Source organism: Poecile atricapillus, chromosome W (assembly GCF_030490865.1).
Source record: "Poecile atricapillus isolate bPoeAtr1 chromosome W, bPoeAtr1.hap1, whole genome shotgun sequence".
In the NCBI taxonomy this organism is placed as follows: domain Eukaryota; kingdom Metazoa; phylum Chordata; class Aves; order Passeriformes; family Paridae; genus Poecile; species Poecile atricapillus.
This window is the reverse complement of record NC_081288.1, coordinates 46,557,740-46,576,602: the sequence shown is the minus strand read 5'-3', so window position 1 is coordinate 46,576,602 and position 18,863 is coordinate 46,557,740. Positions and strand designations below refer to the sequence as shown.

At 37.4% G+C, this 18,863-nt stretch overlaps 1 protein-coding gene across 2 annotated transcripts in view; it reads right to left on the bottom strand.

Annotated features, from left to right (window-relative positions):
- Positions 1-815: 815 nt before the first annotated feature.
- LOC131591839 (protein SCAF11-like) overlaps positions 816-18,863 on the bottom strand; it is a 48,061-nt gene continuing 30,013 nt past the window's right edge. For both annotated transcript variants that reach the window (XM_058862936.1, XM_058862937.1), the window contains exons 7-15: positions 18,698-18,753; positions 16,238-16,344; positions 15,150-15,239; positions 13,729-13,835; positions 7,456-9,951; positions 5,141-5,484; positions 2,496-2,714; positions 1,931-2,050; positions 816-1,561 (exon numbers count right to left, since the gene is read on the bottom strand). In XM_058862936.1, coding sequence (XP_058718919.1) covers positions 1,433-1,561; positions 1,931-2,050; positions 2,496-2,714; positions 5,141-5,484; positions 7,456-9,951; positions 13,729-13,835; positions 15,150-15,239; positions 16,238-16,344; positions 18,698-18,753 — 3,668 coding nt within the window. In that variant the 3' untranslated portion in view covers positions 816-1,432. The remainder of the gene's footprint in view (positions 1,562-1,930; positions 2,051-2,495; positions 2,715-5,140; positions 5,485-7,455; positions 9,952-13,728; positions 13,836-15,149; positions 15,240-16,237; positions 16,345-18,697; positions 18,754-18,863) is intronic.

Sequence of the window (18,863 nt, the reverse complement as noted above, 5' to 3'; positions counted from 1 at the left end):
AAAGTTACTTAGAAGGTGAGACTGTTTTCTGCCAAAACCAGGTAATTTGGGAACTACTTGCTACAAAGATAAATTTCTCAGAAAAATCAACTGAGCTTTCTGTTGAAATGTTTTATTCCTGCTTCTGGGCCAGGAATAAAACAGCTTTGGGCTGGAGTGGAAGCCAGGTTGAGGCAACACCAAAGGCTGTTATGGCACAGCATGACTGGCGGGTTGTGTGACAAGGTTTTAATAAAACTGTGTAAGAGTAAGGGAACAAATCAGAGTAAGGCTCCTTTGAGAGAGAGCTCAAGCTGTTCTTTCGCTAAGGAGCACATGGTGATCTCAGTATTTCATCAACCCTCCCTGCTGCTGCCTCAGTAAAACTGCTCTTACCTGAGGTGTCAGCTTTTCCCAGGCACACCCAGTGACCCCACAGCGGTTTTTAGAATGCCTGTGGTACCTCTAATAACTCTCCCCAGGGCTCAGGGAAGCAGGAACACTTGGCTTCTGCTGGCACGAGCTCACCAATACCAGTCTGGTGATTCATGCCGCAGTCCCTAACTCATGGAGAAAGGAATTATGCAACTGAGACTGGCACAACTGGCAGTCTCTGGTCAACCAGGAACCTAACAATAAATTCCAGCTTTCTTGATTTTACTTGAAGAAGAAACTTTTCTGTTTATGAACTAGCTTTAGTACACTAATTTCCTGCTAGCCTAAGGGCACAACCTGAGCTGAGGTTAGCAGTGTGTGGTGATTGAGGGCTTTCAACACATAAAAAATATTCAAGTTATCCCACTATCTTGAAACAAATTGAAAAACATCACAAACAATACCAAGCAGCATAATTTTTATTTGGTGTTACAACAGCTGTGCAGCACCCCTGCTTTTGGGCACCACATTTTACTGTTTATGACTTTTCTTTTTGAAATCTAAACAGTTGTGTTCAGACAACTCTATGTGCTTTTTTAATATACACATTGTGACCCCTGCATTCAGCCTGTCCAGTTAACACTAGAAATATTTGTCAAGGCAATTAATTATTTCACCTTTGCTATAATTAGGGAGCAATCAAAAGAAAAATTTTACTTTAATCTGACTGATCACATGTACTGTACATACCTGTTCCAAACCCAACGTACTCAAAGGTTCTAAGTTAATGCACTCTCTTATTCAAGTCAAAATGCTGTACATCTAAGTATCCACACAATCGTACATTCCTAATGATTCTTCTTTACACCTTTATTCTTTTTAGAAATCTGTTTTAAAAAGGAATAAAGAAGTTGCCCTGAAGATCTATATTTCTTTAGAACAAAACATTATACACTACCTTGAAAAATAATTTTATCAAAACCAAATTCAAATCACTGTCATGTACAATTTTCAGTTAACAGTTCACATTGAAATTGCACTTTGCAGATAGAATAAAACTAAAAAATGAAAACATATGCTATTTCCTTTCACAGGAGACTGCCTCTTCAGGATTTTTCTTCCGTGAATGCTTGTATTTGTCTACATACGCTTTCACTAGATTTGCCACTTTTGCAGAATTAACTTCTCCGCTCTTGCTATGACAAACCTGCAACAGTTTAAAGAACAAAAACGCTTGAAACATTTCCATTGATTTGCCACAGTCCCACATTATTCATTTATCTCCTGACACTTGTGATTCTTCCATCCCAGGTAAAACATATTTTAAAAGTCCTAATACTTTCCGATTGCTTCCCAAGTAGTTCTGAATTCCCATTCAACTTTTCCACATAATAACCAGATTCTGTTCTGAGAACCCGAAGAAAGCTCTTGTGGATGGAGAAAGAAGAAAGGTATTTTTGCTTCTCCATCTTCCCCCTTTCCAGCAATTATGAGCTGTTCCCACAATAATGACAAACCCACCCCAAAGCTTGCTCCAGGTGAAATGTGTGCAGCTCGGATTACTGGACCAACTTACTTTATCTACAGCTTTCCGCACAATTTCTTTGTATTCCTCCTTAGTGATGTCTTTGTTTTGGTAGAAAGGTTTAATCGCGAGCTTGACCTCTTGTGCTGCTTTTTCTTGAATTAACAATTTCTGAAGAGAAAACAAACTTGAGTGTTATATTTTGCTGCCTATGTATCTTTATCAATCACAAATTAAAACTTTAGAGGAAAAAGCTTGCTACAGAAGATTAGAAAACCACCCCCACCCCTGCTCCCCTCCACATTTCAGCTCTCATGGGAGCTGCTGTGCTCTAAGAACAGAACATTTTCCCACAGCAATTCAAGTAATATTCATAACAGTGCTGCTTTAAAGAAGACTACATTAAAAAGAGTCAGAGGATAATCTGTGTCCTATGACTGCCACAAAAGTATTACATACATGATGATATGGAGTATATTACACTGAAGGGTTATTGTCATAACTTGCTATTTTTTAGTACATCAAAATGCATTTATATAAAAAATTAAAATGCATATGTTTTAATGGAAATATATAAACAGTGTATATATAAGTACATGCTGAACTTTGAACTTGCCTGGTCCTTCTTCGAGCTATCTGCACTGGCTTCCACTGTTACACTTGCTTTGTTTTCTCCCAATTTTACAGCTGCATTAGAGCTCTTCATGTGACCTGATGACGTTGCATTACCCGAATTTGGTCCCTGAACTGTTCCCACGTTTCCCAGGACTGCTGCTGGAGCAGGCAAAGCTGGAGCACTCATGCTGTTACTTACATGAGAAGCATTTGGAATACCCTGTTTTAAAAAGTTACCAGTAGTTAATACGTCATTCTATATGGCCATGTGCCTTTCTAGGAGTCTCAGCTGCTCTAGAATGAGCACAATACCGCATGCTTTGGTTCATTACCTAATTTCCACACTGCCCATGATTATGGAAGGTATACACATTACATTAGATCTACTCAAAGAAAAAAACAAAAAGAAAAGCTTGAGAAGTAAAGCATCTTCCACGTCACCAAAGTGGCTGCCATTTTCTATCTCTGATTCCAGTAAGCAAATAACCTGCAAACTGGCACCAGGGGTGGTAGTACAGGGGGAAGGAAGTTTATGGTTGCAGAATCAATCTGATTTACAACACAGAACTGTGATAAGTAAACATTTTCTAAAAAAAACCAGCACCTAAAACCACAACCAAAAGGTACCCAAAGCCATTTACTTGCATTCCTGCATCATAATGATGCTGCTTTGAAAACATCTATTTTCATGTCTGTTATCAGCTTGAACTTGCACATATAAACACAGAGGCAAGAGATGAAACATTGTCTGAAGTACCAGGATCTGTTTTTCAGAAAAAGCCATTTTCTGGCCATTTCCAGACATAACCAAAAGACACAATACATACTTTGGAACTGAGAAATTAAGTAGCTCTCAGACTTCAGATAAAAGCCATTTTTAGCAAAATCCCAGAACATCCTCCTGACATGTTTCTGGCAGGCTTCTCTAAACACTGCATTTTTGCAGGTCATCACCATTACTCTTTACACATCTGCATTTATCTAAATGGAAAAGAACAAAATGGGAATCTGAGCTCTTTGGAGAGGACAGAGAAATGGAACTGTTATAATCAGCATGCTAACGCTCACCAGTATGCTCTCTTCATTTTCCTTTCAACAGGAAGGACAGGTGGTGTCCTGCAGTATTCAGTCATTTCTATTGTGCTACTGAGGGGTTGTTGAATGAAAGTTCAAAGAAAAAGCAGCAGCAGCTGCAAGAGCTTTCAGGTTCATGGACACCAGTCCACAGAAGCAGGTAAGAACAAGTGTAACATGGGCTTTACAACAGGTAACTGCATTTTGCAGCAATACACAATCTTTACAGTAACATATTTATTACTGCATTAGATACTCATTTCAGAGGTTTGAAGCCTATGTTCTGTCTTCTTACATTTTTGGAAGTTAAAGCTACTAGATTTCCAATTGTGAAAATATTTTAATAAAGACAGGAGGAATTAATTAAATTAATAAGCAATCTATCAGGGTTTTAGTTCCAGCACTACATTGCTGGTTTACTTTGCAGTGTATTTCATATGGCCTGTAATCCCACTCAGTATTTCCCACAGCACTCGACTCTCCTTGTTCTCAGTTAATGAATATGAACAGATGACAACAATGAAAAGTGAGAACAATGTAGGCCATTTATCAGTTCACTTCAGATCTTTAGAGATGATGCATGAAAACAGAGGGTTAGAAATCGTTTGTTCACTTTTTCAACCTGGAATGTAGGGGAAAGTGGTCTAGGTTAGAACAGGCAGCAGCAAAAGAAAAGCACAAACCCTAGTAAACTCCTGAAGAGCCCTTTACTTATCACAAATGCAGCATTACACCTTCTTGTAGCGCCATGGGTTCTCCTCCAAGTTGTTCACATTCCTTTCCTTGATACAAAAGCTCTTAATATAAACAGCTAGCTACAGGAGGAGCTCACATACACCAGAATTGTTTTAAAGGTATCTTGAGAGTCCTTAAAAGATGGTCTGACCTGCCCTAAGTATGGCAGAGCCTTTTTGAAACTGGAAAAATAAAGTGGGAGTTAGGTCTCAAACAGGGCATGCAAAACCAGGAGAGTCAGGTAAGAAGAGGGAAGTAAAAAACACTGAAGAGACCTCAGAAATTATCAATAAAAAGGCTCAAAAGATTAAACAGAGTAAAAAATGTGTGGGGAAGCCACGGAGATGGTGAAGCTGGAGAATGGAAGTGTGGAACGAATGGGTACCATGCAGTACTTGGCAATTTTCCTCTCCTTTTAAGACCCCCACAGAATGAGAACTTTAACACAGGAGTTTAGATCACTTCCTACATGTTGTTGAAAGGGTATTCAAGCATTTACTAAAATGCTTTAAAATCAGGTTTGGATGGGGAAAATTTAGTTTTGGAAGCAGTTCACTTCTAAGACAGAAAAGATAATGGACAACACTGATGAAATTTTTCAGTGTTCCATTACCACAGAAATACAGTTATGATGTTTTATGTTATTATTTAAAAGCTACAGTCTCTGAACAACCCATATGCTCATGGATGCTTCCAACTTCAAATTTGGTACAGGGTGTAAGAAAACAGGCAAGAGAGAAAGAAACTGCAAGTATAAATTTCTGGTGTTCAAGATAAAGAATCCTTAACTGGTCTTATTTCACCACTGTTCTTGCCATGGCTTCTGATAAAGCATACCTGCAATTGTTTTCCATCTTGCTGTGAAGCAATGTAGTTGACTTGTTGAGATGGTGGGGGTGGAGGTGGAGGCGGAGGTAATCCCTGAGAAATATTTGTGGGAGCAGCTACCTGTATGAGAGGCACTCCGGTAGGGAGATGCATGGGCATTGGAGGGTGGATGTTGAAAGGATTTCGTTGCATATTCATCAGGGGAGGATGGACACCCACTGGATACGGGAAGATATTCATAGGTTGGTGCTGTGCATTCACTTGTGGCATTACATTCATTTGTTGCTGCATCATATTTATTGGTAACTGAGAACCATCACTTTGCTGGTTGCCTTGGTCTTTCAGGTTTGGATCTGCCAAAACAAAAACCAGACAGTATATCAAGAAGAAATTCTGTACTTAATAACGTAAAAGGGCAGCCAGGTCTCTAAACTCTTAAATAAAGACAGATTATCAAAAAGCTTTCTATAAGCTGAGTATTTTAAAGATATTGCATGGCACTCACCACTGTACATGCCATGAAACCAAATGCAGGTTTCCAAGTTTAAAAAGTTCAGGTTACTATGAAAGCCTGTGTTGTGAATTTGTTTTCTCTACTTGTTCCCATAACACAGCCAATAATTATTTCATCACAATGAAACTACAATTTTTCACCAAAAAGCAGGAAGAGAACATAATTTACCCAGTCCTGCAACTGCAGAAGGTTAGTCACACATTACCACATGAGCAAGTCTCTGCTCCAGACTCACTGTACAGTTCTGGTAATTACAGAAATATTCTGCTGGGATTTTTCACACTGAGAAATAAGTCATCCTCAAACCATTTAAGAGATATTCATTTGATGAAAGAGTTGTTCTAAAACCCCATAATAGTACAACAGGTAAAACCTAGAAGTAAAAATAACCTCTTGGAGTAGTAGGTAGCACTTCTTAAATTACTTCGATATCCCTTCTTTTCAACAGAAGCCAAAAAGTCAAAATCTAGACATAAGCAGTAAGCCTTCCAGAAGTCAAGAAATTAGTTTGGAAAAATGATTGATAAGCTACAATTTAGATGTCCTTCCTTAGAATTCCTTCCTTGAGGAACCCTGTCATCTAATTCACAGGGATTGTAATCTAAAGCCTTATATGTCAGCCCAAAACCTCATTTGTAAAGGTAACGGGATAACAGAATCACTGAGGTTGGAAGGAACCTATTGAGACTCCCTGGTCCAGCCTCCTTGCTCAAGCAGGGTCAGGAAAAGCAGGTTGCCACAGAGGACCATGACATGATGGCAGCCTAGCCTGTTTTATCCAGTTATGAGAGACTGTTGTACTATTACCAGCTGAATTCAGGTTCCAAAAGTGAATAACAGCATGATTGTTCCTGAACTATATGAAAAAGTCTTTGAATCACAAAATGCTTTCAGTTACAGTTTTGTTAAGTTTTCCCTTTAGTAGATAGAAGGGTGACAATGTTGCCGCAAAACTACGAAGCCACTGATGCAGTTCTCTCTCAGAAGATGGAGAAAACTGCTGGCATTTGGGATGAAAATGGATAAAATGAAAGGCAAAACAAGGAGAGAGTGCAAGAGTGCAAGTGTGGTTGTCTTCAGAAATGGATTTCATAGTTCTTGAATTCAAGTCACATCTATCTTTAAAGATTATTAATCAGGGCATTAATAACGTGTGGATGACTTCTTAACTATGCAGAATCAATCTCATCCATGGTTCAGTTAACTTACTTTCTACCAAAAAGTTTATTTCTGTCAGGGTAGTTGTCTTTTAGATACAAAAACCCCTCAGAAACGGATTTAGATTTATATTGACATTTTAGAGGAATTTTAATACTGAAATACAGTATTAGCACTGGTTTCGTACTTATAAATTACCCTAGATTTTTAAAAAGCATTTAAACAGGACTATGCTTATCTAAGAGCAATCAACATGCTGCTTCATCATCTCTAAAATCTGCTGTGTAGGTCTGCACAGGCAAATTCATGTATTTTTGAAATGAATTAGTCTTCTTAAAGTTGTGCAGATGCTAAGAGTAACCATGAAGATATGCCTTTACCTCAGCCAAATTGATTTACTTCAGGAGCATTCTTCACATGCACAGTCCTTAAACCCAAATTTGGACTTTACACAAAACCAAGAAGCCATCAAATTACAAGAAATCACCAAACTCCACACCTTTATTTCTCCATATTGCAAAAAGAGTATGGATTCACCCCAAACTGATTTTTAAAGAATTAATCTGCAGATCAGATCATGGGGCAATGTGACAGGATTTTGTTTAGCTACTGCATCTGTGACTAAACAGTTATATTTCAAAACCATTAATACCTTGTTCAGGTGTCTCCTCCTCTTGTCTCATTCCCCATCCAGACTGTGGGCTTGATGAATTGCGTCCCCTTCTGGAATAATAATTCTGCACATCAGCAGGCAAAGTCTTCCTCACAGCCCAGCTGGATGCAGATGTCCACCCAGACCTGTCAGCGGGTGTATCAAATGAATACTCTTGTTCATTCTTACGCTTGTATGGCTGCTGTTCTGAGAACCTTGAAGCTTCATTCCCAGAACCATTTGAGTTCCCTGAGAGAGGTTTTCTGTTTTGCCAGTGATTTTCATTCTGGTCTCCATACATGAAACCACTTCGGCCACGGCCACCTCGGCCACGCTGACCTCTCCCTCGATTCGGAATCCAGCCTGAACCAAAGTTTTTATTCCAAGACTGTCCTGCGTTATCGTGCCTGCCCTCTTCCCAATGTGCGTTCTCTCTCTCTCTGTTCCTGACTTCAGGAACAGAGTTTATCCTCTCCATTACCCAGTCTGGACAATCATTCCTCTGCTTATCTGAACATTGATCTTCACTGCTTTTTTCTGTATTACTGTCTTTCTCTTTTTTAAGAGTTTCATTCTGTTTCTCTTGATCACTTCTCCTGTATCGATCGTTTCCTCTGGGACTCTTCCAGCTGTCATTTGCCCATCTCTCTTTCCATCGAGGTGAATGACTTTCCCTCTCATTTCTAGAGAATGAAGAACTTTTATTTCTAGTCCTAGATCGTGACCTTGATCTAGAGCGTGACTGTGACCTAGACCACCTCCTATTTCTTCTTTCTCTGTCACGATCTCTTCTTTGATTATCTCTATCACTGCTTCGAGACCTGGATTTTCGCCTTGGAGACGAATCCTTAGTTCCTGATCGAGAAGATGATCTCCTGCTTTCCCTGACAGTTTCCCTTTTGGGAGATCGAGATGGTGTTTTTTTCTCATCTCTGAGTGTGTCTCTCTTTGGAGAACAAGACATGGATCTCCTTCCCTCCCTCACAGTTACCTTCTTGGGTGATCGTGAGCTCCTGTCTCCAGTTGTCTCCCTTTTAGGGGATGGTGATTGAGATTTCCTGCCCTCTCTCCCAGAAGGAGACCAAGTTGTTGATGGAGAGTGAAATCTAGATCTTCTAGTTCGAGCCTTTTTCTCTTTTCTGACCTCTGGCTGGCACTCTCTTTCTTGAGGAACAGTTTCATCTTTTTCATCAGAACCTGATGCAGAGTTTCCCACATCACACTGCAAGGTGTTCACTTCTCCTTGCTCTGTACTTTCAGGTGGTGGTAACTGTTCAATCTTAGGTTCATTCTGGTCACTGCAAAATGAGTCACAGTCCATTGGTATCATTTCATTGTTATCTTCACCAAAATGTTTATGTTCAGCATTTACCAGGGGTGACTCTGAAGTTCCACCCTCTTCACTTTCTGAAATGGTATTCTCTTTTAAGGGTTGTTCTGATGCACTGTCTATAGATATGCTGTGTATTAATGCATCTGGTTCTTCATTTTGAACAGGACTTGTATTTGCACAGTCTACTACTGGCTTTAGTTCAGTCTCAGAATTATCCATTTCCATGGCTTCAGGATGCTCAGGCAATTCACGTCCAGGGCTCTCTAATGGCTGATCTTTTCCCAAAGGTTCCAGATGTTCCAACAATTCATTTTCTGGATTAGCTATAGGTTGATCTACTTTTGTCAAAGTTTCTATGTTCTCCATTAATTCTTTTTGAGGACTACATGATGTTTGATCTACTTTTTCAGAAGCCACATGGTTGCATATATCATCTTTGGGACTAGCTACTGTTTCCACTTGTTCAAGAGTATTCTCACAATCATCCTGTTTGGCAAGATCTACATTTTCTTCTATAACATTTTTTACTTCAAATTCCTGACTTTCACTTCCTGAAGTTAGTACTGGGCGTTCTTGGAGAGAAAAACTTACATTTGCATTGCCTGAAGTATCTTCATCTCTGTCACATTCTCCTGTAGTTTCCTCAATTTCTGCATGCTCACTACAGCTTTCCAATCCATTAGCAGATTCCGTTTCTACATTATTCTTCTGTGGGAGGCTTGCATTATTGCTCTCATTATCTGACTGGTGGTCTTTATCTAAAGTTAGGCCTGCTTCAGGCTCAGCAATGTCATCATCTTCCACTGAGTCACAGGGTGATTTTTCAGAACGTGCAGAACTTCTCAGTTTCTTTTTAACTGCAGGTGTTTGTTGTTTAACTGCTCTTTTAGACTTGCGCTTTGGAGGAGCATTCCCTGCTTCTGAATGAGTTTTATTCAGAGATGGGTTATTGCTACCAGGGGCACTGCAAGCAGAACCGCTTGATCGAGGGGAGCTCCGAGACTGACTCAGAGGCTCGTTTTTGCTGTTTCGTGCAGACCTTCTTGTAGGAGTAGTAGTAACTGATTTCCTCCTACTTCCTCTAGTGCCAGATGAACCAGAAGCTTCCTTTTTCTCTTCTCCTTCTTGGGTACATGCAACAGCATATCCTTTGCCTAAAGATTCTAATAAAAACAAAAGACATTAAGATTTGATAATAACCATTTATCTGAACATATTTCAGAACAAAGGGTCTTCTGCAGTGTAACAGGTATCAACAGATATCCTCAAATAATACAATTTAAGATTTAGTATGAAATACTGCCACAGTTTTTTTTCCTTTTTTAAATGGAAACTGGTTGTTTTAAAGAACAGAAACAAGGTAAAGTGACATCAGACATCTGAGCACACACTTTAGAAGCAGTGCTGGCCTGGCTACATGGACAATGATAGCATGCACAGTGAAACTGTTATTGACACGGCTGCTCAAAGATAGTCAGCATTTAAGCTGTTAGAAAAGTAATGAATTAACCACACAACACTGTCAGCATATAGCAGTTCCTGTCACTCTGTACCACAGGCCAGTTGATAGTAAAGCTCAGTACTAGAGAAGGGGACATTTTCCAATGGCCATCGGTGGATGATCACATGCGCAGCCGTTAATCAGACACAGCAGTGACAGTGCAAACTTATTCACCAGTTATAGGGCAAACTGAACTTAAACTCTGCCGCAAGACACCCAAGGTGCCTGCAGCCTACACTGCATCAAAAAAATAAAAGCTCTACAAAGAATGACTAAGGCACACCTAGCAAGCAGCTCAGCTCTTTGTGTTGATACTGCACTAATTTATTTCATGCCATCTACCATTTGACAAAAGTCCTGGTAGGGAAGCTAAGGGTTATATTCACTGCACAGGGAAAACTGCACTGTCAGTACCTACAAAAGCTTCTGGTGGACAGCTCAGAAATTAAAGATTAATGATAATTAAGTAAATGTACTTGAATGTAATACTTCAGAACTAAATTAATTTATTGGCATATACATTAATTTGTTTCACACTTTGTGTAGATTTCAGGAAGCATCAAGAATGTAGTGTTTAAATGAATTCTTTTACAGCTTCAATTTCATACGTGAATAGTGCAAACTAAGAAAGATTAATTGCTATGGATTTTGCAATCACTCTCACATCACAAACATGTGATTTTAACTCTGTACATTATTTCCCACACGTTTGCTACACTAAAATATTTGTCTAATGTATTCACAAACAGATTTTATAAAAGTAAGATTGGAATAAGATAAGTAAGTAACAGCAAAAAAGCCTCTTTCTACCACTTGCTACTTTGTTAACAGAACAAAAAAACCTATCACTGTATCAAATGCAAACAGTAATCGCAGAGAATGAATTCCATAACCACCTCGCTAGCCTTTAAGGACTATAATCACAGCCTCTGACCTTCCTTGCAAACACACAATAATTTGTTTAAACACAAAAAGAAAAACGCAGTGGTTCTGGGTTTTGCATGCCCAATGATCGAATAACCATTTGAGAAAACGAAAACCAAAATCAACTGTATAGAAGGTACCATGTATTTAAAAGAAAATAACATGATCGTAAAGAACTTCCAAAGGAATTTCAGGTGACCGACGCTATTTTGGGTACCGACTCTAACACCAATCATTTTGTTACAAAGTGACTTTACAGTGGTTAAGCAGCACTTAACTCAGCAACAGGTGGCTGTCTCAGACTAATTATGTCTTCAAATCTATTGCAATAACCAGGAAATCAAGTCAGATGTTACATGACATTTCAAATTTTAATATATGTGATCATTTTCTTCAAGGGAGAAGAAATCATCTTGCAATAATAAAAAAAAAACAAAAAAAAACCCAGTAGAAAACAAGTCGAATGTGGGAATCTGGACAGAATTAAAAGGCGAGTTACTTTTCTAACACATTCAAAATCTACATGTGAAGCACAAACCTCTTTTAGCATGCCCTATTTGTAAAATGTTAACAGAAAAGCTTCACAAGCTTTGGACTCGGACCAAATAAAATACATTTCAGCTCACTCTTTATTGAAAAATATTTTAATCACATAAAACCTGCATAATGCCAGCATAAATCATACTGGTATTTGTAGATTCACTAATGCATTTTCAGGTCCAGTTAGTAAAAAGACTATTTAATGGTAACAGACTACCAGAAATGCAGCAGTTACAGGGGTGATTCAGACACTACAGTTATCTGGTCATCACTGATATTTGTGTGCCTCCTTGTACAACCCTGGAAGCTACTGTCAGCTGTTACTCTGATGCAAAACTGTATATTTTAGTTGTGACCACAAGCCACACCTAAGAGACAAGTGTATAAAGAAAACAAAAAATGCTTATGCTATCATCTTTCAGGCCCAATTTAGTAAAAAATTCAAGAACCAGTTTGCACCCTTTTTTAAATGCATCTATTTTCTTCATTCTCCTTTTCTCCACCTTTTCAAAAAGTCAGTTTCCTTATATATATATATATTTGCCATGCATCTCTAACAGTATTCAATTAGGGTTCTCTTTACCTTTGTCTTTACCTTTTCTTATGCATGCCGTCCTCTTACCCAGATACTATATAAAAACTGAATGGAGAAGGAACGCTCACTCAACAGAATATGACTAAAATCCTCAAGGGACACCTTCATATCCACCATCCCCTGGTTTTACTAGGAAATTTTAAGACTCTTACTTCCTGCATGCTCTTTATCAGTAGAAAGTATATAAATAAAATGTGAAGATGACTTAAAACTCTGAATCTTAAAACACTGTAGTATGTTGGCACTAATCTTAAAATTCAATCTTTGTCCACAGTACAAGTATCAAAATTCTAATCAAGACAACTGACAAAATTTTGCTCTAAATATAATTTTTTAATGCTTCTGGTGCATCCTAACAATAGAGCCTGACTACAGAAGTAGAAAGGTAGACAGAGAAGTCAAGAGGTACCAGAGTCAGAGAGTCAACATGTATACTACTAGAAGAAAAATGGTTAAGAATCAGTTACGTTGCACTGCCAAACATCAGAGACCTGAGGAAGCAACCTATCCATTTTTCACTGGGAAATGTGGAGGTGAAATACATATTCTTTAGAAAGAATAAAGAACATGAATGGAACTTTTTCATGATCATTCTGCTACTTAATTCCTTCCAGTAATTTACTTCCACACAATTTTCATAGGCCAGGAGACCCAAATCTGTCCTATCTCTGCCTACTAGACATGTGAAAATGGTGTGAATCTCAATCCAAAGAAGGTGTTAAGGTACTAAGTCTAGCCTTAAAAAACTGGATTCCTTTGTTTCCACTTCTTTGAAGTTGTGCAGCTGTTTGGAAGAGAAACTACATTCTTGCTGAGTGTGGAGACAGAGGCTGTTAAAGTAACTGGAGGAAAGCAATTCCTTCCATATCTTGTCTTCTGCTGCTTTCCTGACAGACCACGGAGCTCCAGTACTTTTGCCCTGTAGAGCTTTTAGGCACACTGAAACAGATCCATACACTTCACTGCTTCCTGACTAATGTTCTTGTCTCCAGAAAAGTTTGCTCCTCACACTGCACAATATACCCCTGAAACATGCCATTCATAATGCATCAAAGTAAGATTTAACCTTGAACAATGGCAAATGAAGAAAGAAGAGCATAAACGGAACAAATGTTGCAATTAGAAATGGAATTAAGTTACATAAATGCTTATTAATTTAATCTTCAAAAGAATAAGCTATACCAGCTTTGGGGTGGATGATTCATATTCTGTATTCTAATTTCAGAAATTAAGTAGCTGACTTTGAAATAGTACCTAGCTGCATCAAAACAGATTTTTTTTTCCCTGTTAAGTGCAACTAACTTTGTTTGATTTCTGATAATCGTATTTTAACAATACTCCACATGAGCTATAAATAAAACTTACAAAAAAAAAGTTTACCAAAGTTTTCCAAAGGCCTGATATTTGGTGGAAGAACTCTTCCAGCCACTGCAGAAGAAGTGAGAAGAAAGGTCTCAGCTTCAGCTCCGTAAGATATTAAAGGAACACTGCAAAGTAAAAGCAAAAGCAGCAGCATTAGTTGTTTTAGCTGTTTGCAGCAAGTCTTGGAAACAATGCACAAAACCAAAACACATTGGGTAACTACAACCCTTTCAACTTCATCACAGCTGGAGAGAAACACAAAGCTGACAGTGAACAAAACTTTCCTTGTCATATTTAATTTCAGGTTCATTTTACTGCCTAATCTATGAAAACTGCTTGAACAAGGAATTTAATGTTAAAGCAATATACATCTGGCTTTCTTTAAAGTCAAACATAGAGCAGTAATATTCAACAAAGTAGTAGGTTATAGTACTGGAAAAAAGGGTCTGAGTGCTGATTTAGTACTTCATCAGAACAGCAACCTTTTCAGCAGAAAATTGAGAAATAGTCTACATGAGATTTTTAGAAAAGGCTTTTTTTTTTATTCATAGAAACAAAAGAAATATATACTCAGTCAGACTCACTCAGCAAACCTTAGGCAAAAACAGAGCTCATTAGTTAGAGATCTACAAATTTTGCATTATCACTGAGTTGGAATGAAACTTATCCTAAGAAAATGTACATGTAATAAATTTATTATTTTAATCAGAAATGCAATTTTTTATAATAATTAAAAAACTCTTCACTTGGTATTTTAACTTTAGTCTTTGTTTTTATACCAAAGAGATATATAATGAAATTAAGATCTTAGAACTAATTTCTTATTGTGTTATTTTAAAATCAGTTACTTTTATGGTTCTGCTTTACACTCACAAAAATATCCTTGGGGCATGTTTTAACACACTTCTGCTTTCTGACAAAAAAAACCCATAGAATTATTTTATGTTCTCTGTCTCACTCGATGCAACTCCTATTAGCTCTTTTTAGATGTAAACAGGATTTTTTCATAAATTATTACAGAAAAAGTGATAGAACCAACCCATTAAAGTAGGGTACAGGGTGGTGTGGAGAATCAGAATCAAACTGATGTTAAAGCAAGCATAGTCTAATATCTAGAGATAGAAATAATTTTAAAAGTTCATTGAATATTAGCTTCCAAATAGAAAATCTATTCAAACTCACATTTCTGTGAAAAGGTAACGTATTAAGTCTCATAAGTCAGTGGAGTTACTATGCTTGTCACAAGTACCAAAAAAGTATTAGGACAGAAAAGAATCTGTTGACATAAAAACACCAAGCAGCAAATACACAAAAATTTAACAAGTTAAGTGCAAACACTATTTAGTTTAAAGAAAATTATATTCTATCTAAAGAGCAATTTAAATTAATCAAACTCCAACTTGAAGTACGAAGATCTACTATGAATCCAAAACACAGACCTTTCAACTCTAGCAATCACAGATGAACAGGACAATTCCAGTTCTTGTCTCTTCTGTCTGATCCCTGCATTGACTTCTGTGAATTCTGGACTGAAAGACAAATTTCATACAAGAGGTTGTAAAAAGTAACTTTGGCAATTTTGTATTTCAGTAATTGCTCCTACCAATGACTTTAATTTAACTGTATTAGAACTTTCAACAGTAATGATTAAACTATGCATTGGTAATTGCTTAGAGGAAAAACACAGTTGCAGCAAACATAAAAGAAGTCCAAAATAAATCAGATGGAATGGAAAAGGGGATGAAATGTGTCTGCTGGGGAGTTGAAGGATGGAGAAACTTTGTATCCTTGACAGATAAATTCTGTTGCATGCATGGCAAAAAGTTGCTATTTTATGTTCCTATTTTGATTGTATGTCAAAAACATGGCAAAAAGTTGCATGCATGGCAAAAAGTTGCTATTTTATGTTCCTATTTTGATTGTATGTCAAAAACATACAGATGTAGTACATTTTTTTTAATTAGGCCAAATTTTCCAAACAACATTCTTTTAGACTCTTCTTTTTCTTCCATCTATTCAATGAAAATTTTTTTATATACCCGTTCTTAAGTATTAAGCTTAATTAAGTATTTTGCTAAATGCAAAATTGTTTCATGGATGTTTAAATTATTCCTCTTGGAATCAAAGAACAACAACAAAGAAGATTGTTTCTGATACAAACCAGGATATTTACCATTAACTGTTTTGGTAACTGCTGCTGTAATAACAGGGCTAAGCCTTTCCTATCCAAGACTTCAATTCAGCAAGGAATTAAACATGAACTAAAACTTGTAAAATCAATGAGATTAAAATACTCAAATGTGTGCTTCTGATGCTGAACACATGACAGAAACTGAGGTGTGCTCTTGACAGTACTAATTTTAAAACGTTTGTGTTTATCCTTTAACTGCTCTTCATTAATGAATGATTTCTCTGGCAATCTTGAGACTATTTCAAGGCAGTATATATACAGGTAGGAGCAGAAGGAACTTCAGAATCTACAATACAGAAACCCATCAATTTATACAAAGCATTAGTACACACTAACCAGTCATTTCTACAGCTAAAAAAGGATTCTTCACTGCTACCACCAGCCAGAAGTGTGCTGAAGAAATTAGTTCTGATGCACTCATTCCAGCAGGTCTGTCTTCTGGGCTACACAAAAAATAAATTATGAATTAAAGACACCCAAAATAAAATAATTAACACTAAATACATGAAGATGCACTGAAATTAAATTAGGTCAGCAAGACTTTAGCTCATAAAAAGCAGACACCGTAATAGTTCCATAGGTATATGCAGAGATTTGCAGTTATACCAAACAGATTTTCTCTATTCAGTCTCTAAATTTTCAACAACTGCTCTTTGCAGATAAACTTCATCTTTTATATAAAGCAAAATCTTTACTACTCCACACAGGCATTATGAATAAATCAGCTTGATCATTACTACTGCACAATTCTGCTACCTAAAAGTTCCACAGTAAGTACAGCTCGAGCACCTTCACAGCCCTGCACAGCAGTTCACCAAATGTTTAGTTTCAAGTAGCAAGAGAAGCTAATGAGGGTAGCTGGGATTCTCCTTTGCCCTCGGGTAGGATTATGGAATTGAAGACTGTCTGGTGTGCCTAGTTAGTGGGCCCTCCCACAGGGGCACAACACTTAGAACCCACTTTGTACTTCAAAAGATAACACCACCAATTTATGTTGCTAACAAGGCCCAGCCGTGCGCTGTGTGCTGGCCTGTTGTGTTTGCAGGCGTGCAGGGAGCTCTGCTGCCGGACACTGCGTGGGCTGCAGGGGAAAAGCCAAAAAACAAACCCCAACAACAAACCATCAATAGTCCTCCAGATACTCTTCCCGCACTAACATACACTGATCCATTTTTGTCACAGCACCTAAAGGGCTCGTACCACCTCAAACCTGGCTAAAACTTTCCTGTTCATTCCCTGTGACTGGCATTTTAAAACAGGAATTTAGAATGCTCCCATAATTTTAATTCAGAAAAATGAAAAATAAACTTTGTAGTGGGATATATAAGAATACATGTCTCCATATGCAGTCATTATCCATATGTTCTATCAAACTTTGGCACAGAGAGCTGCTTTTGCTGGGAACATATCCTGTTTTATCAGCATATAAATATAAATAAATATACATTTTATAAATATAAATTTTAAATTTTGCCTAAAACACTGTGGAGTTTAAGTTTTACTTTAAGAGTAATATAAATTTTGAAATTAACCTTTCCCCCTCCAATTAAAAAAGCCATCCAATGTTCCACAAATGTCCTTATGAAGTAGTTGCTAGTACATTATGGCCTTCTTTTAAATTTTGAGCATTTCTTGGATAATTGAGTCCCATGCCTCCTCCTGAAGGTTTTTAATGGTTCTACTTTTGCTTATGCAATTTTTTTGCTACTATTGGAGACATTAATGCTATTAAACACTTTACCATAAATCAGTGAAACTAAAAATGAAAGCATTCCCCAACCATGAAGTCACATTAGTGGCTCATCTATTGTTAAGCTCTATCTTTCCAGTTCAAAATCCCTTCAGTGAAGTGAAAGGTACTTAAAGTTTACAGGGCAATGGAACCCAAATTTCCAAATACCTGACTTAGAATGGGAAAACTGGAGCTAACAACATCCCTGACAACTATGGTGTAATGAGCAAAAGTTACAGCTCAGGCCATCAGCTGCTGAAAATACACAGCATATGCACCATACTACATGAATCCAAGCAGTAACCAAAACAGGGACTTGAACATAGCTTTTCCTCCAAATAGTCAAACTTCAGGTAAGACAGAATGATGGCAAATGATGGCATTTACACTTCAGAATTAAATTTATGGCCTAAAACTTTTTTACGCACATTCACGTACAGGTACAACCATGAGTAAGAAAGAACTGATCAAGAACTTGTGTCTCAGAGACACATAGTATTTTTGAAAGGAGGGACGGTAGAAATCAAACAAGAGAGCCTTTACAGCTCCTTGTAAATCTGGCGTCTGGTGGTCCTGTGTTTATAGGCTAAGATCTTGGAAACAGAAACCTTCTTGACAGAAATCTCACATTTTAAAAAACCCAACTTGATGCAAACCATAATGTCTGTGGCAGATTCACACAAATTACTTGGTTGATTACGTCTATGTATTTTATTGAAAGTATTAAAAACCTTCATATAGTGGTGCTTGGCTGACAGCTTGTAGATGAAACCATCTTCCTTCGGTGAAGATGGATGAAAACAGGGTTCAGAATCTTAAAATGTAACATCCTAATCTAAATAAAAATATTTACCTCCATAAAACTAAGTTTAATCTGAGAAAGAAGCTGTTATAACCTAGCACTATATTCTAATTACTTCAAGACCAAAAGAGCCAAAATAAAAAAGTTTGAATCATACCAAAATTAACAAATAGAAATTAGCCTGGAAAATAAGCAGGAAGGTAGTCTTAAAAATGCTCTAATGTAAGAAAGCATTTACAAACGTTTCATTAGCAGAACCAACCTTGTTTATCTTCACAGAGAAAGTTTTCTTGTTTTGTTTGTCATACAAAATATTACCTGTGGAACAAGGAACAAAACTTCCATCTTAACTTTGGCATATTAGTTCTTGATTGTTCATCAAAATCATTAATGCAATGGGAGGTTAACAAAATGCATATCTTGAGTGT